The 24,031-nt window shown below is 34.2% G+C and overlaps 2 protein-coding genes across 2 annotated transcripts in view; both read right to left on the bottom strand.

Moving 5' to 3' along the window:
* The window catches only part of LOC127538761 (sodium-coupled monocarboxylate transporter 1-like), a 42,524-nt gene extending 42,155 nt beyond the window's left edge, over positions 1-369 (bottom strand). Inside the window, 1 exon segment of the mRNA XM_051962502.1 lies at positions 19-369. Coding sequence (XP_051818462.1) covers positions 19-369 — 351 coding nt within the window.
* A 4,247-nt stretch (positions 370-4,616) lies between these two features.
* Positions 4,617-24,031, bottom strand: part of LOC127564901 (sodium-coupled monocarboxylate transporter 1-like) — a 36,367-nt gene continuing 16,952 nt past the window's right edge. Inside the window, exons 7-16 of the mRNA XM_052001738.1 lie at positions 22,539-22,668; positions 20,402-20,490; positions 18,765-18,877; positions 15,408-15,475; positions 14,722-14,808; positions 13,220-13,407; positions 11,686-11,789; positions 9,659-9,738; positions 7,034-7,135; positions 4,617-4,936 (exon numbers count right to left, since the gene is read on the bottom strand). Coding sequence (XP_051857698.1) covers positions 7,046-7,135; positions 9,659-9,738; positions 11,686-11,789; positions 13,220-13,407; positions 14,722-14,808; positions 15,408-15,475; positions 18,765-18,877; positions 20,402-20,490; positions 22,539-22,668 — 949 coding nt within the window. The 3' untranslated portion in view covers positions 4,617-4,936; positions 7,034-7,045. The remainder of the gene's footprint in view (positions 4,937-7,033; positions 7,136-9,658; positions 9,739-11,685; positions 11,790-13,219; positions 13,408-14,721; positions 14,809-15,407; positions 15,476-18,764; positions 18,878-20,401; positions 20,491-22,538; positions 22,669-24,031) is intronic.

Raw genomic sequence — 24,031 nt, forward strand, 5'->3', positions numbered from 1 at the left:
AAAGAGATGTTGCCTTACCTCATAGGTGCTGGTAATTTCCAACCTGTAAAAGACTGGGAGGAAAATCTCACCAGTGATGAGTACCACTATGATGTGGCTGAAAGCCCAAACGCTGAAAATGGCCCCAAAGCGATAGACCTCCGAGGGCGTCCCCAGGACGGTGATGGCCGAAATGAAGCTGGCGGTGAGGGACAACGCCACCGGGATTGCTGTCATTTGCCTCCCACCCATCATGAAGTCCTTCGGGGTCTGCTGGCCGCCCCTGGAGAAGGCATAATAAACGCCTATGGCTGCGGAGATGAGCAGCATCCCGGCAAACACCAAATAGTCCCACACGCCAAAAGTCCCAGTTTCTTGACGGATGCCCATGGCAAACTTTCTTAGAATAAGCAGAAGCCACGTCGCGGTGACTGCTTGGCTCCGGAGAGTGTGGCTATCCGTGCCAGGCGAGGGTGGCGAGCTGAGGTCCTGCTGTCGGTTTCTATTAGCAGGGGCACTGGGGCTCGGGGTTTCTGTGCCCTAAGAGGGTAATGTCCCGAGAGTGCGATGACTCCTTCTAAATGAAGGAAGGGAGCTGTCCACTTGGGAGGGTGCTTGATCGAGTTAGAGAGACGAGTATGGAAGGAGACTGAGATCAAGAGGAACCGTCTGCGCTATTAGGATCTCCCTGATTTCCTGGACATCAATCGACGGAAGTGACATTGAGGGAGCCTGGAGGCTTAAATGCCATGTAGTGGGCTGGTGGCTGCTTTTGGGAAACCTGCATCCTTGAACTTTCCCTAGCTAACCAGAAGGAAATGAAAGTTTTGGCCAGTCGATTGGGGAAGTAGGAAGCAAATTTAAATGAGAGGGAAAGAATGTCTCTAGAGAATTCCCCTTATTAAAGGTCCCACTTCTCAGGCCTACCTTTGATCCAAATTACAAAATAGACCATGTGTGTAATAGGATTAGGTTTAGAGTGGTTCAGAAATTTACTTAAAAGAATTGGCTTACACACTTGTCAGAAACTCATCTAATACCCAGTGAGATCAAATCCTATCTTAATAGGATAAAAAATTATGATGAATAAATTCAACAAATAATGCTTAAAGGTGGGGAGAGAGAGAGAGAGAGGAAAAATAGTGAAAAGTGAACAACAGAGAACAAAAGAAAACCTACAAGGAAGTAAAGAAAAGCTTAGTAGTTTTGAAAACAATATGGAGTGTTTACTATAAAAGCTTTCTTGAAATGGAAATTTATTGTTTTATATTAAATCTTCTGCTGTGTACATGTCAATTTTTTTCTTTTCTCATTTTCTATTTAACTTTAAAATAAATTTTAAAATTTACCAAAAAACAAAAAGCAAATCAAGACTAAATATCTAGTCTGTGCCCAGGCTAGTTCTGAATTCATTTCTTCACTTCTGTCTCTTGGAATCTCTGGTTTCTTCAGTACCCTGTTGAATTGCAGTCTTTTTTGTGAACTCTTACCTGATTTCCTTTCTTCCCCTCAACTTCCTATTCACCCTCCCAGACTAGCTTGTATTCATTTTGTAAATATTATGTATACATTTTATATGTATATTTCTCCTGTTTAAATATAAATGCCTTCAGAGCAGGGATTAATTCACTTTTGTCTGTCTTTTCCATGGTCATGTACACTTTTCAGATATCTAGAGAATGGTGAATTCTTAATAGAAACTTTTAGAGTGATCTGACTTCTACTGTGGGGAAGACAACTACAAAATGACATGTGCTTCCCTGCCTAAAGGTCATTGGTTGGGATCCCGAGGAAAAGAGGCTGCATTTGCTGGCATTGATTACTTTTTTTTTATTTCAGTATTTTATTTTTACATATAAAAACCATTTTTAAAATTCATTTTTAAAATTTAGAGCTCCAGAGTCTCTCTCCTTCTTTCTCATTCCATCCCCACAATTGAGGTTATGTGTAGTCATGCAAAATATTTCTATAATAAGCTTCAGTCTGCATTCAGATACCATCAGTTCTTTCTCTGGATATGGATAGCATTTTTCATCATAGATCCTTCAGAGTTGCCTTAGATCATTGTATTGCTGAGAATAGTTGTCATTCACACCTGAGCATCTTACAGTATTAGTGTTACTTTGTACACAGTACATTTCATTTTGCATCAGCCTTTCCATATTGTTTTTTTTTTTTGAGAGCATCCTGCTTATCATCTTTTTTTTTTTTTTTTTTTTTTTTTTTTAGGCAATTGGGGTTAAATGACTTGCCCAGGATCATACAGCTAGAAAGTATTAAGTATCTGAGGCTGGATTTAAATTCAAGTCCTCTTGACTCCAAGGCCGGTGCTTTATATTGTGCCATCTAGCTGTCCCTCGTTGTTTCTTATGACACAATACTATGCCATCATAATCACTTACCACAGTTTATTCAGCCATTCCCCAGTTGATGGGCATCCCTTCGATTTCCAATTCTTTGCTCTCATGGGAAAAAAAGCGAACAAACATTTTTTGTATCTATAGATCCTTTTCCTTTTTGCTTTTTATCTTTTTTGGGATATGGATCTAGTAGTTATATTGCTAGGTCAAAAGATATGCATGGATTCATAACTCTTTAATTATACTGCTGGTGTTGATTTTTAAAACTAATGTCAAGAGCCTAAGAACAAAAACACAGCATCTGACAAATAATTGTTTAGTAAATGCTTGTTTTGGACTAATTGACAAAGGTGAATAATGCACAGAAATATGGGGAAATCTGCAAAGTAAAAAAGTTATAACTAGGAATACTCTGGCAGTGAAGTGGTGCATTGGATAGAGCCCAAGAATCAGGAAGACGAATTCAAATTTGGCCTCAGAAATTTTCTGGGTGTGTAACCCTGGACAAGTCATGTAACAGCTGTTTGTCTCTTTCATCAACTGTGAAAAGGGGATAATAGCTTGTACTTTTCCAAGATTTTTTTGAAGATCAAATGAGATATTTTTAAATCACTTAGTATGAGTCTATCATTTAGTATATGCTTGTTTCCTTCCTATATCCACAATTCACAATTATGCAAAATGCATTGATATTTGAGTTGCATGAGGGCCTGGATGATCATTTGTCAGTAATACTGTAGAAGACATAAGATCATAGATTTAAAGCCATTGAGGATCTCAAAGATCATCTAGACCAAACCTCTCACTTTATAGAATGATAGAGGTTCAGAAAGATTAAGACAATCATCCAAGAGCCCACAGGGTCAGAGCCAAAGTTAAACAGATGTTTTCTCATTCAAAATCTTTCCTCCCCCTTATTCTGTCCCCTTCCCTAAAATTCTTGGTAGTCAGTCAATAAACATTTAATAACCATCTACTATGAGCCAGGCATTGTGCTAAGTGCTAGGTTAGGTACAAATAACCTGAGGTCCCTTTTACGACTCTGGATTGTCTGTAAAATTGGACCTTTCAAGTAACTATTTGTACAGAAAAAAAAAACACTTTTCTTTTCAGAACTGAGGGAGATGGAAGATACTTTGTGGTGGGCAAAGTACAAAAGGAAATGATGTTTCAGAGTGGTTGAAATGGAATTTTTTAGAATCCTGTTTTACTTCTGCTGGTCAAGATTAGTTTCTCTTTGACATTAGGAACTAGGATGTGGCCTTCTGCACTAGAAATCACTGTTATGATGGAAATAATTTCATTGTAGTCTGAAGATGTCAGACACAGGCTGGGCAGTATGGGTTAAAAGATAGAATAGGAAAGTTTAGGGTGAAAAGTGGAATGATGTGCTTGCAACTATTTTCATTAGTGTATACCCAAGATCTCTCATTTCTGAAACTGCCTTTGAGCCTCCCACCTCTTGCAATATCCTTTCTTGGACAAAGGAGAATTTTTCTGGTGTCAACTTCACAGTGGCAAATTTCTGGTTATTTTGATAGATTGATGTATCTATAATCTCACAATGTGGATACTCCTCCCAGTGATGCAGATCCAAACATTCCCACTGATTCAAAGGAATACTTGTTCATATTCTTAAATCCATAATGAAAGTATTAACCAATCTGTCCAGAGAATCTGTGGTTACATGTCTTGACACTTGGGGAATACCAGTAGAGCTTAAAGAGCTCTCCACAATTTATGTTTCCACTCCTGTGGTATGATTTAAATTTTTTGCCATATTTTCTCCTCATTTTTTCCACTGGTACCTTCCTTTATTTCCCCCATATCATTCCTTGGAAATACATTGGTGCCTGCTCAGACCTACCATTTATCTTCCCATGATCCTTTAAACAATCCACTACCTTATTTCTTTGTAGACTATGGTTAAGTCTCGAATCATCCATCACTTTGATGACACCATAAAAACATGTGATTTTTATCATTAAGGGCACAATTCCCTTTTTGGAAAAATGGCATATATTTCTTTATGGATTAAAACTAATGAATTACCAGTTTTCTAGGGGAATCAATAAATGTCTCCCTGAGGAAAAAGAAAACACTAGTCACATGAAGTATTTAATTCTAAAGAGCAGAACGAGAGGTACAGTTTCTAAAGCTTTTTATAAGTTCTATTGCAATGTGTTTATTCTACTTTAATTTCCTTGTTTAAGGATTGGCAAGCGAACAAGTGTTTCCCATAAAGTGAAATCAGTCACATCAATCATCAATGTCAGCCTTGGTTTTATTTATTTTTTAGTGGAGAGACATTAAAGGCTAAGTGTTACAGTAGTGTCAAGTCTCTGAAGCTGAATTTGAACTCCCGATTCCAGGGCCAGTATTCTTTTCGCTATGTCCCCTAGCTATCTCCCTTGATTTCATTCGAGGCCTAACATCCTATGGGGCTTTCTCCTCTTGACTTTCTTCTCCAGTGAAAAAGTGGCAATCCTCTATAATAAGAGTGATTCAGTCATTTCCACTGTGACCATGTCCATAAATGGTCTGAACTTGATGTCCATCACAACTTTCAAGAAGTGGTAATAAGCTCTTCATAGATCCTATAGAGACATAGTTGGTCATTGTTTAGATCAAAGTTCTCAAGCCTTTCAAAGTCATTTTTCTTTACAGTATTACTATATTTCATGACTAATGTGGAAATTTGTTTTACACCATTACATATACTTTTTTTTAATGTTAATAGCTTTTTATTTACAAGTTGTATGCATGGGTAATTTTACAGCATTGATAATTGCCAAACCTTTTGTTCCAATTTTTCCCCTCCTTCCTCCCACCCCCTCCCCTAGATGGCAGGATGACCAGTAGATGTTAAATATATTAAAGTATAAATTAAATAGTATACACATTACATATATACTTGTTATGGCTTTCATTTTTCTTTGGATGGGAGAGGAAGAGGAGAGGAGACAACTTGGAAATGTAAATATAAAAGTGAAAAAAAAAATCTATATTCTTGTTTTTGTCTTGCAAATTGTCTTCTTGATTTGGTTCACTTTACCCTGCATTAGTTCATACATCCAGTATTTGTCTCATCAGTAATTGTCTGTTTCGTCATCTTAAGATCAATAATATTATCTTATCTTTATATGCTACAATCTGTTCAGCCATACCCCAGCTGAACAAGAGAACATTTAAAGTACCCCTTGGATTGTAAGATTTTTTTTTCTTCCTCCCTGCTCTGAATCCTCCTTTAAAACTCAGTAAATTTGTTTTGTGATTATTTATATTTATTTAATTAACATTTATGCTATGCACCTATCCATCCATCCATTATCTATCCTATCCATTCACCCATCCATTTCATCCATTTATCAATCCACTCTCCATTTGGTGACACAAGACCTAACTTAAAACTCACAACCTAAAATTAAACCTAAAATCATTTTCCCCCATGAGGGTAGAAATATAATTAGCTAGAGTTTGAGAAAGGTCAGCATAACCTCTCTTATTAAAGACTAGGCTCCTCTAGGACTGAACTCAGTCCAAAAGCATGAGTGAATCTACAGACGATGGGTCTCTTAGGATAGGCTTCAGTGCTTCGACTCAACCTGGTACCAGAAGCAATTTATTTGTTAAATAGAAATGGAAATTTCCAAAATAGTAACAACTATTATATAATAAAATAGATTTTTAAAAGGTAAAATTTCACTATTCCACCCATTTAAAAATCACCAGAAAGACATTTACTTTGTTCAAAAATAACAACAAATCACTTTTCTATAGCACTTTGAGTTTTACAAAGTAAGAAGTCTTCTCACAACAGTCCTATGAGGTAGATACAATATTTCCATTTTACAGATTTAGAAAGTATAAGTTCAGAACAGGATTTTCATATAGCTGACTTCAGTTTCAATCTAAATCTGACTTCAGTTTCCCCTTTATCCTGATACCTTTTAAAGGTATCAATTCTATAATTACCCAAATACATGAAGAAAACATATTGCCCAATCCAGTTAAATGCTTAAAATCCACATGTACATACATTCTACACTCCAAAAAAAGTATGATCCTTGAAATCAAAAACTGTTTTTTTAAATGCACTGTAGAGTTCCTGGCATATAGTAGGATCTTAATAAATGCTTATCTCCCAGTTGTAAGAATCTTTCTATTGTCATCTGCAAAGTTCAATTCGATGTTTTGAAAGCCAGAGCTTCCTTGAGAACAGGATTAGTTCACATTTATCTTTACCTATTAGTGCTTCTGATTTGTCTGTGAAGAACCTGTCTGGCAGCTAGATCTCAATACATATCTATAATTAACATAAAATGTTTTGGCCCTCCCTTTGTGCCTGAAGTCTGAATTATTATACTATTAAAAGATAAACTATGTTGATATTATATAATATTTTACAAATATTTTATACATTTCTAAGTTTCCAGACTTTTTCTGCATCACCTTCTGGCCTTCTTGTATTGTGTATAGCTTCCCCACAAATTCCCATTTAATTTCTTATACCAAGCCTAAATGCATCAAAAGCATGATGGGTCATGATGTGGAAGGGGTAATTGTATCTGGATTTGCACTATGCAAATTTATTATATGTAAAATATTGGTTATTGGTGCCAGTCCATTGGAACACTGCAATGACGATTCAAATGCAACCATTTCACAGATTCAGACTAATAGGAATAGCTCACTGTAGTTGATCTTTAAAGATGTGTTAATTCATTAGTTCGTTGACCAGGTTTAGTTCCACTATCTTCTATCACACGAAGCTGCTGGTTTACAACTTGGTTCTCCTGAAAGAAAAGTTAACAGTGATTATTTTCAAAAACTTCCAAGATTATTTTCCATTATATTATACTCTATTGATTATTTTCAAAAAAATTTCCATTATATTATATTCCATTGATTATTTTCAAAAAATTCCATCAACTTAGGTTCTCCCCCTTCCTCTATGCCTTTATAAAGTAGTCTCCATGAATTATGGTAGCCTGCAAAGATCTTTTCTTGGTGATCCAAGACAATTCTGAAGGATTTGTGATGAAAACTACTGTCAATACCTAGAGAAAGAACTGACTGTGTCTGAATATAGATGAAAGGATACTTTTAACTTTATTTTTAAGGTGTTTTTTAACAAATGTTTTTAAATGTTTACATTTAATTGGGGGAAATAATTTTTTCTTTAAATCTTCTCTTGATTTTTGGCATGAACTGAATTTACTTAGGCTAGTCCTCCAATGAAAGAAAAAGGGAAAAAAAGAAATCTGTTACCAGATCCACAGTTAAAGCCTTTCTGATTTAGTGGACCCACTAGAGGTTGGCCTCCATTAGTAAAGGCTTTAAGGGTTCAGAATTAACTCCCTACCATAATGGGGCATTAAAAATGAAGTTTAAAAAAGAAATAAAGTGAAGAGGAGACAGGAGAAGTATTCACCTACAAAACAAAGATTTTCTTTAAAAAAAAAAAAAACCTCCTTACATTGCCTTTCTATTATATAGAATAGACATATCACTAAACCTCACTGTATCAAAATTATGTTGTTAATGAATATTCATAGATCATAAACTTCATGCCAGAAGGAGCTCAGAAGCCATTTAGTCCACTTTTTTCATTTACACATGAGGCCCAGGAGTATTAAATGACACGGCCAGGACACTCAAACATTAAGTAATAGTGCTTATAACAAAGATAATATCAAAAGTGGGATTTGAACCCAAATCAAAATATTTGGAGTCCAAAGGACTTCAAAATGACTTTTGCCATCGTAACATATTGCCTCCATAAAATAGCCTTTCACTCTAAACCTAAAAAATGTTTTATCTTATGATATATCACAACTTAATTTTTAATAAAATTAAATTAATAAAATTTTAATTGACTAATAATAAAATTGATTTCATAATAAAATTTTTAATAAAATATAAAGATCTGGAAAGATCTGATTTCAATGGACTGTCGAAAGACGTGATTCCTCAAGTGACAAATTCCTGCTCAGCATTAAAGGATTCCTCTTTGAATTAAGTTCCTGAAAGGAATGTTTCTAAAAAGATGCCAAAGGTCCATGGATACTAAAGATGAAAAAGTCCAACAGATACTTACTCTTTCCCTCTAAGATTACCTCCCTTCCCTTATCAAAGGAAAGTATTTTCACCATTTTTTATTGTTACTTTGTTTTTTTTCTTATGTTTTTTTTTTTTATTTACCTTGTGATCTGATTTTTCTTCTGCAGCATAACAAATATGTTTAGAAGAATTGAACATAACTTATTTTGGATTGCTTGCTATCTATGGGGGAAGAGGATGGAGACAGAAAATTTTGGAACACAGGATTTTGCAAGTATGAATGTTGAAAATCTTTGCATGTGTTTAGAAAAATAAAATGATATTATTATTTAAAATATATATATATTATTTGAATCTCAGTCACCCTGACAGGTAGGTGCTATTATGAGCCATTTTTCAGATGAGGAAACTGAGGCAGAGTACTCTTGGGACTTGCCCAAGGTCATAGTAAATGTTTGAGGTTGGATTTGAACTCGGGTCTTCCTGATTTCAAACCTAACACTGTATTACATATCCATATATACTCATATACTTCTATACTAGCTTCTATACTAGCACATGAGCTCCTTGGGCAGGGACCATCCTTTCTCTTTATAGAGCTAAGCACAGTGCCTGCCACACGTTTGCCATTTGCTCATTTCTCAGTTGTGTCTGACTCTTGTAATCCTATTTGGGTGCTCTTGGCAAAGGTACCAAAGAGGTTTGCATTTCCTTCTCCAGTTCATTTTACATATAAGGAAACTGAGGCAAATAGGGGTAAATGACTTGCTCAGTGTCACATAGTTAATAAATGTCTGAGGCAGGATTCAACTCAGGTGCTCCTGAATTTATTATTTGGTTGTTCCCCTTGGCTGGTGACTGACTGAAGGACATTTGTGAGGATAAAGCCAATGGCCCAGGTCACTACAAATGCTCATTTCTGATAGTGTTGTCAAAAGCAAAAGAGATCATAATTAATACCCCCAATGGAAGGTATCATTAGAGCAAAGATTTTTATCCTGGGGTACATGACCATATTTTTGGATTTGGGGATATTTTGGTAAATGTATTTCAACACAATAAAATTCTTTTGCAAACCTGTGTCTTTTATATTTATTTTATGCATGATTCTGAGAATTACTGGCAAAGGGGTCCAGTACACAAAGGTGAAGAATCCTTCCATTAGAGGTCCACTAATTGTTTTTTTTCCCCCTACCCATATTTCCAGAGAAAATTATAATCCACTCCTATTGGAAGAAACATGAAGAGTGACATACCTTCTTTAAAAAATCAAAGTTGGATAAAAAATCTTCTTTGGTTAGTAGCAATCTCTTATCTATGACCTGTTTCCTTCCCCCTGAAAAACAGACATCATTTGCACTTTCAGAAAAATAATTGTGCTAGCAATTACTCTGTGAAATAATTTTTCAGAATTTCTGATTCAAAAGTATACTCTTCTGTGCATACCCTTTGATCCAGCAGTGTTATTATTGGGCTTATATCTCAAAGAGATCATAAAAAGGGGAAAGGACCCACATGTGCAAAAATGTTTGTAGCAGCTCTTTTTGTAATGGCAAGGAACTGGGTGCCCATCAATCAAGGAATGGCTGAATAAATTATGGTATATGAATGTAAAGGAATATTATTGTTCTATAAGAAATGATCAGCAGGATGATTTCAGAAATGCTTGTAGAGACCTTTACTGATGAACTGATGCTAAATGAAGTGAGTAGAAAACTCACTTTTTCACGTTTGAAGAGAATATTTGTACACAGAAATAACAAGATTATGTGACGGATTTGGATAGCCATCTGCATCCAGAAAGAGGACTATGGGGACTGTATGTGGATCACAACATAGTATTTTCACCTTTTTTATTGTTGCTGGGTTTTTTTTTTTTTTCATTTCCCCCACCCCCTCTCCCTTTTGATCTGATTTTTCTTGTGCAGCATGATAAAAGGTGAAAACATGTTTAGAAGAATGGCACACTTAATCTACATTGGATTACTTGCTGTCTAGGAAAGGGGGAAGGGAGAAAAATTTGGAACAAAGGTTTTGCTAGGGTGAATGTTGAAGACTATCTTTGCATATATTTTGAAAAATAGAAGAGTAAAAAAAAAAGAAAAGAAAAATAGAAGAGTATTATAACTTTTTTTGTTACATTCTTAAGCTTTAATTACTTGTTTGAAACACATAGCCAATGGCTGACATTCCTGAATACAGCCCAAATGAGGTTGAAATGTAATCGAAAAATAGTTAACAAAATAAATCTAAGTACTATAAAAGAAATCATATTGTATATACATTATATTGTACAATTATATTGTATGTACAATCTACTGCCTCCCATTTTATTTCAGTTTGATGCCCATGATCCAATCTGTTTCCCTGAAGCAAAATTCCCTTTAGACTATTACCAGCAAACCATTCTTGTCTTGCATTTCCCTATCATTTCAGAACTCTTGCCAAATTTTAAATTATAAATTATATTATACTTATGTGTATCTGATTCGTAGGGTTGTGACTGATTTCACCTTTGTATACCTGGCAAGTCACATCAAATACCTACTTTGTACCAAATACTGTGCTTTATACTGAAGATGCAAAAAAAGGCAAAGCAAAAAACAAATAGGAAAAAAATGTCCATGCTTTGAAGAAGCTCAGTCTAAAAAGGAAGTCACCTATATATGAATAAGAAGTAGCTAGAATAATTAGCCAATTTTATAAGGAAAACATACAAGGCTTCGTGCAGAAGCTGGGATTATTTTTATTTTGATGACATCATTTCTCATAGGTGCCACAGTAGGTAAAATGTTAGGCTTGGGGCCAAAAAGACCTGACCTTCACTGACGCCTTCAACACATACTAGCAGTGTGATTCTGGGCAAATCACTTCTTTGTTTACCTTTGTTTTTAATTTATGTTATTTAATCAGACCTGATCTGTGGTGACTCCATTTGAAGTTTTATTGGAAAACATGCTAGAGTAGTTTTCTTCTTTAGTTCATATTATATCTAAGGAAACTAAGGCAAAGAGTTTTAAGTGACTTGCTCAAGGTCACATAATTACTAAATATTTGAAGCCAGATTTATGCTCATGTCTTACAAGGTCAGCACTCTGTACACCTGTACTCCCTAGTTGCCCCAGTCAGTGTTTAATAATAATAATAATAATAATAATGTTCCTAATTTACAAAGAAATTTTTATATATTATATTATCAGAACCATAATAAAGAACATTTGATTTAAGTAACCAAAAATTGCCATATAAAAGTTCAAAAAAATAGCAATTTAGGGATAGATACCTGTTAGGAGGCTAACAATTACTGCCACAATTATAGTGACAAACACTCCAACGGGGCTGTAGTACAGATATGATAAGGAATACCAGTTATCCATTAGGGGAGTTCTATAAAGAAAGGAGGAAAAGTTTCATTATAAGATTAATCTACAGGTTTCATATTTAAAAAACACCAATAGACAGCTGTCATGTTGCATAAAACATTAAAAAAAAAAAAAATATACTACTATGTTGCTGACTCCTGTGTTCATCAATTAAGAACAGGCTTGTGAACAAAATGGAATACTATTATGGACTATATGGAATAAATTGTAGCATATGGACATAATGGAATACTATTATACCATAAGAAGTAATGAAAAGCATCAGAGAAACCCAGAAAGACAGTATTAACAGATTCAGAGTGAAAAGAGCAGAACCAAGAAAACATATACAACAAAGTCTTGTTTAAAAAAGATCCAAAATTTTAGAACTCTAACCAAAATGAGGACCAACAACAATCCCAGAGGATTCTTGATGAAACGAGCTGGATCCCAAGAGGTAAGGGACTCAATATTCGGGATAAGACACACATATTTGGCCAATGAGGAAATTAATTTTGTTTGACTGCATGTGTGTGTGTGTGTGTGTGTGTGTGTGTGTGTGTGTGTGTGTATTTAATAAATATCTACTATGGGCTACACTCTAGGCTAAGTTCTGGAGATGCAAGGAAAGACCAAAAAAAAAAAAAAACCAAAAAAACAATATTCTATGCTTTGAAGGAACTCACATTCTAATGAGGGGGTCAGGATGCAATCATCTATGTATGAAAATGCAGTCAAAATAAATTGGAGATAATTGTAAAGGGAAAGCAGCAACATAAAGAGAGATCAGGAAAGGTTTTTTGCAAAAAATAGAATTATTTTTGTATTAATGACATAGGTGACCCAGTAAAGAATAAGGAAAAGATTAGGCAGATTTGTCTATCTGTCTCTCTATTATGTGTTTATTTATTGTGTGAGGTGGGTTTTTTAATCATTTTTTTTCTTTTTTCAGTGGGAGTGTATAAAAGAGAATAGAATTTTGCTCATTAAAAAACTTGAATTCAATGTTAAAATATAATTTTAAAAAGTGGATTCCTCAAGTTAATATTCAAGAGAAGATATGGATAAGGATTAAACAGGTAGGGAAATGTTTATCAATGGGAGAATAGAAAAGAAAATAGAATTTTGCTCAATAAAAACTTTAATTCAATATTTTAAAATCTAAGCTAAAAAAATCAATCGTGATTAGTATTCAAGGGAAGACATGGATGAGGATCAAACAGGTTGGGAAGAAATCTGTAAAGATTGAGATTTGCATTTTTACAAGGTATTCAACTATTAATGAGACTGCAGATTCTAGTTTCTATTAAAAAAAAAACTCATAACAAATATCAGTAGTGAAGTAAAATAATCATCAATCTAAAGTGTATTATCAGTGATTAAAGCCATAAGAAATCTTCTGTTTTCTGTTATTTAAGTATTTTTTAAGTGACATTATGAAATGTATTTCAATACCTTTCAACATTATGAACTTCAAAAGCATTTGGAGACAATGGACCTTCTAGTGTTGTGTTCTGCATGGCACAGCCATCAGTAACAAGTTTCAAAGGTAAAGTGTGCTCTGGAAGTGGGGGATATAGCTGAGCTCCAATTCCAACCCAGAGGGAAGCAATAAATCCAGCAATAAGCCCTACAAAAACCCCCTGTAAAATAGAAATGAGAGGAAAACAATAGTTTTTCTTTTTCAAAAGAAAATTTTATGTGAAAATAAGTATAGAACAATTGCACATGTTTAACATATTAGATTGCATGATGTCTAGGGGAAGGGGTTAGAGAAAGGGAGGAAGAAAGATTTGAAAGACAAGGTTTTGCAGAGGGGAATATTGAAAACTATCTTTATATGTATTTTGAAAATAAAAAGCTATTGTTATTTTAAATAAAATTTTAATTTATTTTAAAAATTATTAACTTAATTATTAGCAAACATTTTCATAGCATAGTACAATAATTATGACTGAACATGAAATGGAAAATCAACTGTATACAATCTATTTATTTCAGATAAATGACAAAACTATCACATAAATTTTTTTTAATTCCCTCCCCTTTTTTGAGGAAAAGGAAGTAACCTGTGTCTAGTTTCTTTTCTTCCTTACAAAGAAAACTCCACTGACACGCCATTTTCCTCACAAACAAATTAAACTGCTGTTTGGATCCTATCTCTTGGCTGTTCTGCACTGTTCAGCTCCAGCCACCAGCAGGTTAGATACTTGTTTAGTGTGATTGACAGTAGTATTTAAAGCTCAAATTCTTACACTCATTTTAAGGTATAATTGAATATAACTGAGAGGTCTAAAATGGGTATCATTTTGGTCAGTGAATCCCTACAACCCAGCAAAGTACCTGGCATGTATTTATCAGTCAACATTTACTCGGTGCCTGCAAAGTACCAAGTGAGGCAATGGGTATACAAAATAAAAATGAGATAGCCCCTCCTTTCAAGGAGCTTCCAGTCTACCAGGGAGAAACAGCATGTACATGCAGCAAAATTACAGTAGTATGTATACACCTAAGAATGAATGCTATAGTGGAAAGAGCATAAAAGTCGTAGGTGACAAAATGTTACTTAGCATTTGATTTATCTTAAAGTCTTGGTCCCAAAAGAGCAGACTTCTTTTTAGAGAGCTATCTCGTTCAAACAATTCCTGAAATGCTTTAGAACTTAAGGGAAAAAAGCAATGGGGCTAAGAGGGTGTAAAAGCCAAAAGCTCTTAGGAAAAGACTATCTTTGGAAAAAATCACTAATTTCCACTATTCTTGAAAAGGGAAGACACAGTATTAACATTCAAATTTTTTTTTAATTTAAATTTTTTCTTGTATTTTATTTTTCCAAAAACAAAGATAATTTTTTTTTTTTTAACTTTTGTAAATATTCACCATCATGTTTTCTCCCTCTCCTTCCTCCTCCTCAAGACATTCAATATAGGCTAAACATCACATTCATATTTTATACTTACTATTGAGTTGGCAAAAGGGACCAAGATGCCCAAAGAAAACACGGCCAAAAGGGGTCCACCAATCACACCAAAGATAGTAACTGCTACCTATAAGGAGAATAAAGTGCTGCAGATTAGCTGTGAGAGGCCAGTTTTCCAATTTAGTCAGAAAAGGATGGATTAGAGACTAGTAATAGTGACTTCTCCAAAATGAAAAAGAGGCTTGATAGAGTATTTGATGGAGAGTAAATTAAGTTTGAAAACATGTCAAAGGGATGTAGTGGAGTCACTGGACAAGATAGGATTTATGGCCTGGATATTGAAGCAGAAAAGGAGATTGAAAGAGTTGTCTGACACGAAGATACAAGTGGGACAAAAATATACACAAATATGATTAGCAGGGAAGAAAAGCATCAGATTTATCAACTAACAGAAATTTTTGGAAGGCAATTTTGGAAAATGATTTCAGTTAAATAATGAGGTCAGAAGCCAGACTACAAAGAGTTGAGAAATCAGAGAGAAGGTAGAGATAGTTATGTGAACAGCATTTTTCTAGGAGTTTGACTAAGGAAAGAGATCTTTAGGTTGATACTTTGAACAATAGCACAGCAGGATTCAGGGAAGGTCATTCCCACAAAACCCCAAAGAAAAGCTACACAGTATATGTATGAACGAGATGACTTCTGAATGTTCTACAAAACTGTTACCTGTAACAGTGCTCCCAAAAGAGATGCCAAAGCTGCCATTGCAATGCACAGAAGTCCATAAAACAAACCTGGGGAAGCAGACAAAGTCCAAATCATTGTGATGCAGATGATTAATAGTCTCTAAATAACACATTCAAAGATTTCAAACCTAGAGAATTGGACTGGCCTGAAGGATGGCCATATAGATAAAAGTAGGTAAAAAAAAAAATGAAAAACCATGGACGTGTTTTCCCAAGTGTTTGTAAAATTGATAGATAAGACTCCTGGGGATTGTGCTTCAGGATTAGTTGAAATCAATCAACTAATAAATATAAGTGCTTAATAGGTATCAGGGAATTCTGTTAGATGTTGGGGATGTAAGGACAAAAAGAAAACATTCTATTCTATATTATATTCTAATAAAGGTGACAATATAGGCATAAAGGTAATTTTAGAGAGATAATTTTCGAGCAAGAACACTAGCAATTAAAGGAGTTCCTACAGAAGGTTTTAAAGCTTGGATCTTGAAAGAAACCAAATATTCCAAGGCAGAGGAGAGAAAAAAACACTTCAAATATGTAATACCACCATGTGCAAGTAACAGCAAGTAAAACAAAATGGATAGACATAATGTTGCATTAAAGGGAATAAAGCGTAATATGATTACAAGAAAAATGGATACAGTTGTGAAGAGACTGAAATGCTAGATAAAAAAATTAATATTTGAACCTAGAAGAAGGAACCCTTGAAAATTATTGAGTAGGCAGCCAAATATGATGAGACCAAAACTTTAGGAAAATCACATAGACAGCTGTGTGGAGGACAGAAAGACCCTTGCATAGACCAATCCGAAAACTGGAGTATATGGACATACCTTTTTAGACTCTCCACTTGAGGACTAGAAAACAATTAGGAGGCTATTTCAATAATCCAGGGGGAAAGTGATAAGATTGCTATCGCCCCAGCAGATCATAAAGTCCTTGGGACCAGAAATGTCTCACTTTTGTGCATATCACCTGGCACATATTGGGTATCTAATAAATGTTTGTTGATTAATTGGTTGAGACTGGCACAACATGTATTGCGATTGCTACTTTAGAGTCAAGCCAGCAAACATTTGTTAACCAAGTTATCCATTACTGTATGTCACTTCTTCAAAAATAAGACATATTCCTCCCTGGCTTTTGGCAGTTCCAGGCTTAGTTCTTCCTCTTTTGATGAAGGATGACATTACATCACTGTGGGATTCCAAATAATTACCCCCCACAAAGTTCCTGTTGAAGAAACCACTATTCTCTTACACCATCCAAATTTAAAACCTCAAGTTAGCTTTGCCCCTTTCTATATATATAGTCACACTACTTATATTCCCAATTCATGTAACATTCAAGGTCTATTGATTTCTATAATATCCTTCACATCGATCACCTTCTCTCCACTCACACAGCTCCAATTACCCTAGTTGAGATCTCATTAATTCTTGCTTGGTCTAAGATAAAGTTTCTGAACTGCTTCTAGTTTTTGCCCCATTGTATATGAACAGAAGACATACGTTTAAACCTTGTCTCTGCTGCTTGTGTGGAATTTCTTAACCTCTCTGAGACTCAGTTTCTTCATCTGTAAAACCAGGCAGCTGAATCAAATAACTAAGGATATTTAAGTAAATAGACTGTATTGTAAATAGGTAGACTAAATAGTGAATAATAGGGCCTGAAGTCAAAAAAAAAAAAAATCTGAGTTCATATGGCCTAAGAGACTAAAAATTGTGCATTCCCTTTGATCCAACAGTGTCTCTGCTGAGCCTGTATCCCAAAGAGATCATGGAAAAGGGGAAAAGACCCACATGTGCAAAAATGTTTGTGGCAGCCCTTTTTGTAGTGGCAAGGAACTGGGTTATGGTATATAAATGTTATGGAATATTATTGTTCTATAAGAAATGATGATCAAGATTGTTTCAGAAAAGCCTGGAGAAACTTACAGGATCTGATACTGAGTGAAGAGAGCAGAATCAAGACAATATTGTACAAAGCCACAGCAAGATTATGTGATGATCAATTTGATAGGACATGGCTCTTTTCAATAATGAGGTGATTCAAGATAATCCTAATAGATATGATGAAAATAGACTCATCCAGAGAGAACTATGGAGACTGAATGTGGATCAAAACCTTTTTTTTTGTTGTTGTTTTCTTCATGTTTTGCTTTTTGGAATACAAAGTTTTGCAAAGATGAATGTTGAAAACTATCTTTGCATGTGTAATAAAAGGCTATTATTTAAAAAAAAAATTTAAAGAAAAGAAAGAAGAAAATCTGAAATCAAATTTTCCCTCAGATACTTACTGGATCCGTGGTCCTTTTCAAGTCACTTAATCTCTGACTGCTTCCTCTATAAAATTAATAATAATAGTACCTAACTCACATGGCTGTGGTGAGGATCAAACAAAATAATATATGTAATTGGGAAGCTTAAAAAAAAAAATCTATCGTGTGTAAACTAATATTACATAGCCTAGAAGAATTACAGGGATTAATAGTTCTATTCAAGTATTTTAGGATATGTTACCTGGAAGAGGGATTTTTGTCTCCAGAGAGCAAAAGAAGCAATTGAAATTTGCAAAGAGGAAAAATTAGCCTTGACTAAAGGGGTGGAGGTGGGGAGAAGAAACTATTAGAATTATCTGAATGTGGAATGAGCTGCATTAGGATGTAGTCATTAATATGTTGTTGTTCAGTCTCATGACTCCATTCTTGGAAAAGATACTTGAGTAACTTGCCTTCTCCACCTCATTTTACAAATGACGAAATTGAGACAAACAGTAACTTGGCCAGGATCACACAGCTAGTCACTGTTAGATCTCTTCCTGACTCCAGGACCAGCATTCTACTTCATTACCCAACTATCCATGTCATATACATAAAATAATAAATGCTATTTCCTTCATTCTCTTACTCCTCTCTTCTTTTCTTCCCTCAGTTTCCCCTTTTTATTTCCTTTCCTTTCTCTTTTCATCATTCCCTTCCATCTTTACTTTCCTTCCCTTCTTTTCTCCCTCCCTCCTTTTCTCACTCCCTCATTCCCTTCCTACCTTTTATCCTTTCTTCCTTTCAGAAGTTTTCAAGATAATCACTTGAGTACAATGGAGAAGTGACACCAGTTTCCAAACACAAGATAAACTAAACAGCAAATGAAATTTTGTCTAGCTCTAAGATTCTGTGACCTCTAAGCTTTCCTCTAGTTCTAAATCTAGGATTCCCTGTCAGTGCAAAAACATATTTCCCCCAAACTGGACCAGGTCCCCAGGGACAAAAAGCTTGACACTGCAAATATCCCTCTCTCGGATGTAATATGAAAAACTGAAATGGTCAACAGTCACTTACTTGTCCCTCTACAAAGCCAAAATACAGTCTTTTCCGAGAGCGATGGGAAGAAAGGTTTGACGATATCTGAAATTGTTACTGCAGCTAAAGCATTGACACTGGCAGACACGGCGCTAGAAAAAAGACAAAGGAAAAACTTTTTTTGCTTTACTCCATTTAATACAAAAACTGGAAGGAATTTTTAAAAATTAGTATTATCCAATATTTTATTCTATTTCTAGGATTTCAGACACTTGAGCTGAAATGATTCTCTGAAGCTATGTAATACAAACATACCCCATTTTATAGAAGAGGCCCATAGCCAACAGCCAATATGACTACCACTTCATTCTTACTTCATAGCCAATTTTCTTCCACTATGCTATCATATCCCTAATGCTTAAAATATCAACAAATCTCATTCCCTAAGAGAAATCAGAAAATCCCAAGTTCACAAGAGACATAATTCACAAAGATTAAGCTAGCTTGAGCATAAAACATAGGATCCTTGAAAAAGCAAATGTGTATAATTCAGTATACATACCAACACACATAAATTCAGCAAATATGTAAAATTCATCACAGAAATGGCTACTCTACATTCTGAACGTCTTTACCCATTTTGTAACCATCCTTGTATGCTGATATATCAATAACCTAGGATTTCATGATTGTAGGATCTCCATCCACCAATCACAAACTCATTGCAATGTTAAATTCTTAGATTCTACAGAAATTCCTAATCCAGCACTTGTTAACTTGTTTTTTAAAAATAGTTTTTAAAATGAATGTCAATATAATATATTGGGGTTTTTTGCAACTTTATACATTTAAAAGCATTTTTCTAAGAAACTGTCAAAAATTTGACAATTTTGTCAACAGATTGACAAAAGATTGTCAAAACGGAGTGTTGGACACTCAAGGTGGATGACATCTGTCTTAGAGCACTGAGCGAAACCCAGAGATGTCAAATGTTATGCTTTGGATCACAAAGCTAGGAAGCATTTAGATTCCCACATTCTATCTACTATCTACTATTTCATGCTACTGACCCATACAACTCATTCATCTGGTTTTTGACAAATAGTGAAATCTTTAGGAAAAAAATGAAAAACTTGACATAAAATTATTGAAATCTCACTGGAAATATGAAAACATTATGACAATTAGGCTCTTAGGGATAGAAAAACCACCTCTCTGATATGATTAATGCACATCTAGAACTCTTAAGAGTAAAATATTAACTCTAGTAGGAAAGGCCTCCAGTATAGTCCCAACAAAGGTCTATTGTTGGTTAACCAGCCAGGGTAAATCCAAAGATATTAGTCAATCATATATAAACTTGAGAAGATTTTTCTTGGTTAGAGCAAGTATTGAAGACCATATATAAAAGACATTGGGGGAAAAAAAATATATATATATGTGTGTGTGTGTGTGTATATATATATACATACATATATATATACACACACACATACACACATACACATATACATATATATATATATATATGCCTGTGAAGATAACAGTATACCATCTAAATTACAAGCTCATCATTCCTTTTGCTAGAATTCATCCTGAGCTCATGAAATATATAGATCTTTACAAAGCACTCAAAAAAAAAAAATCACACTTCATTCATTACATAATGTTCATACCTTAATGTTGCGCTATATATACATGCCACAAAGAGTCCTGGTAGTCCTGGAAAATCTCGTAGAATGTCCAATACTAAATAGGGTATGAGCTGAAAAAGTCCAAAGTTTACTAACGTTGGTCCTTATAGAAATGAATTTATAATCATTGATGACTTCATCAATCTAGTATGGTCAGAGAATGAGCTATTTTAAATAGATGAATGTTTTGCTTTTAAATAGATTGCATTGGGTTTGTTTTTATATCACCTAAATTTTATTCTGAATGAATACCTCTCTCCAGCTCTGCCCCTCCCACACCCTCTCTACCTTTTTGGCCCAAGGAATGAGGTGAGGAAGAACCGTGTCTTCTCATAATACTCCCATATTATTTTTAAATTTGTAATATTCAGTTTTGAATATTTTGTGATTGATTTTTAAACTTAAATCATTATAGCATTAAATAAAAAGTCATTGTACACACACACACACACACACACACACACACACAATTTTTCTGGCTCTGCTTATTTTACTTTGTATAGAGTAAATTTTTCCCCTGCTTCTCTCTGTTTATCAAGCTCAGTATTTCATACAGAAATAATTATAACACAAAATATGTCAGAAATAATGTACCATTATATTCAAGCACCCTAATATGGGCAATGTAATGTTATCCTTCAGTGACAAAATTTACTGAATAAGATAAAACAAATAGCTGTCCCCAAAATGTTTTCCTCATCTTCCAGAAAAATCCTGACCCTCTCTGACTTGTGAATAACTTTCTAAAGATGGTTTCGACAAGAGTAACCTAATGGATCACAGGTATCCCTTGTCAGGGTCAACCAATGGAAATGATGAATAAGAGTAAAAAAATACTATAAAAGAACATTTTGATTCACCCTTGCAAAATCTTGTGTTTTAAATTTTTCTCCCTCCCTTTCTCCCATATCTTTCCCTAGACAGCAAGTAATCCAATGTTAAATACATACAATTCTAATGTACATATTTCCACATTTATCATGTTACACAAGAAAGTTTGATTTCTTTTGTTGTGTTTGGGTTGGAGGGGGTTGTTGAAAAGCTGACTCTTATAAGGATTTGTATTTATTTCTACTAAATTTCATTTTATTATATTTGATATAAGGAAAAGATTTGGCCTATAAATGTCTTTGTGTTTCCTGACTCTTTTGTCCAGTGTGTTAACTATCTTCCCAGTTCTTGGTCATCTGAAAACGTAATAATCATTCCATTTGTGCCTTTAGTCAATTATTGATTAAAAAAAAAAAAGAAAAGAAACCAAGACTTGTGATAGAAAAGCCAATCACATCCAGAAGAACTATGAAGATTGAATGTGACTGTCAAAGAACAGTATTTTCACTTCTTTTTGTTGTTTCCTGATTTTTTTCTTTCTCATTTTTTTCCTTTTTGATGTGATTTTTCTTGTACAGCATGATGAATGTGGAAATGTTTAGAAGAATTGCATATGTTTAATATACATTGAATTGCTTCCTGGCTTGGGGAGGAAGGAGAGGAAAGGGAGAAAAGATTTTCCAAAGGTGTATGTTGAAAACAATCTTTACATCAATTTTAAAAAAATGCTACTAAAGATTTTTTGTTACAAGAGGTTGGGTGAAAAGGAGCAATTCATTCAGAAATGAAAATGATATAAAAACAAAAGAAAGCACATAAAAGAAAAATATTCACTTCTATTGGAAAATTGCCCTAGAAGCTTCAAAAGTGTTAAGTACATTGAACTTTCAAAGATGTCTTAAATCTGAGCCATTTGATTCAATGATAGAATGTATTGTTCAAATATTGCATGATTTCCTGTTGCTTTATATTTATATTTGAATTGTCCTTTAAAACTCATTTTTGAGACCAATCTATTATAGTTGTTCAGCCAGAAATATCAATTTCTCTTAGTGTCTTCTTCAAGTTTCCACATTTAATTTTTAATTTTATACTTAGGATTTATCATCCAGATATATGTATACATATCCATGTATATCATAACATACAAATCTGCCCAATCTTAACAGAGTTTCTAGTGTGCCTACCTATTTCGTAGTCTATGTTAATGTTTTTATAAAATGAAAATTTTTTATAAAATAGCATAAGATATTTTTAAATGTTTTATATAAAATATAAAATACTGAACCTGGTCTGGTGCTAACACTTTCTTTGCCGTCCAAGGATCACAGTCACGATATCTTGAATAAAGGATAAGACCACACAAAGTTACAGTGCCAAGAATTCCCCAGCATCCTATAAGATTTAAATAAATGGACCTACAAGAAAGAAATAAAATATCATTAACATGCCAGGGCTTTTAAGAAATATCACCTAGAGGAAAAAATAGGCATTACCATTTTGCTTCCATGCTTCATCAAGCAAAAAATAATGTAAATAAAATAAAATAATTAAGCAAATGAATAAACCATTTAGTTGGAAAAAGAAAATTTGTTTGGTTTACTCTAGTATCAGCATTTCTCTTTATAACAGCATGTAATGAAGGAAAACAGATAAGTTGACTATGAATGCATTTTGCTCTGTAAACCAAAGGGATAATTTCAGAGAACTTTGAGAAGACTTATAGGAACTGAGAGTGAAATGAGCACAACCAGGAGAATTCTGCTCAATATCACGACAAAATGAGTAGTGAAGAATGCTGCCCCTCACTTAAAAGATTTATTCAACTTGCAAAATGAGGTACACATTTTTGGACATGGCCAATGGGAAAATTTTATCCTACTTGTTCATGCTCATTTGTTGCAAAGAATATTCTTGCTTTTTAATGGGGAAACGGGAGGGACAGAAAATAAATGCTTATTCATTTAAAAACAAAAGAGGCGAGGTGATTTGGCCTAAGCCATGCTGCTACATTTGAATCCAGGTTAGAACGGCACTTTTTTTCTCTCAAAAGAGCACGCTATGTGCAGCATGACAAATGTGGAAATATTTAGAAGAATTGTACATGTTTAACCTATATTGGATTGCTTGCTGTCTAAGGGAAAGAGATGGGGGGGAGGGGAAGGATGAAAAACACAAGGTTTTGCAAGGGTGAATGTTGAAAACTATCTTTGCATGTATTTTGAAAAATAAAAACCTATTTTTAAAAAAGCAATCTACATTGCACTTAAAAAATTGTATAGTTCTTTGAATGATCCTAAATTACTTATTTCTTGTCACAAAAAAAAAATCTTTAAAATAATAGTAATATTCTGATGACACAGTATGGCTGTAATCATGGAACACTAAAACTTCCTTGAAGAAAACATAATTGTGGGTTATACAAAGGACAAGTGCAAGACGTATGATAGATTAAGTATGTTCCAACAGTTGGAAAGGATCTCATATTGACCACACACACACACACACACACACACACACAAGTATATAATCCCCTAGTATTAGACTATGCTAGTTCTGCTGATATTATCACTATTCTTCTAATGGCCCAGTTTTAAAAATTTGGATCTACTAATCTGTATCCAAATACTTGAGAATCCAATTCCAATAAATTTTGAAAAATGCTACATCCAAAGAGAGAACTATGGAGATTGAATGTAGAGCAAAGCATACTATTCTCATTTGGTTTTTTTCTCATGGTTTTTTCTCTTTCTGATTTTTTCTTCTGATTTTTCATTTTCC

This window comes from Antechinus flavipes, chromosome 5 (assembly GCF_016432865.1).
Source record: "Antechinus flavipes isolate AdamAnt ecotype Samford, QLD, Australia chromosome 5, AdamAnt_v2, whole genome shotgun sequence".
Taxonomy (NCBI): domain Eukaryota; kingdom Metazoa; phylum Chordata; class Mammalia; order Dasyuromorphia; family Dasyuridae; genus Antechinus; species Antechinus flavipes.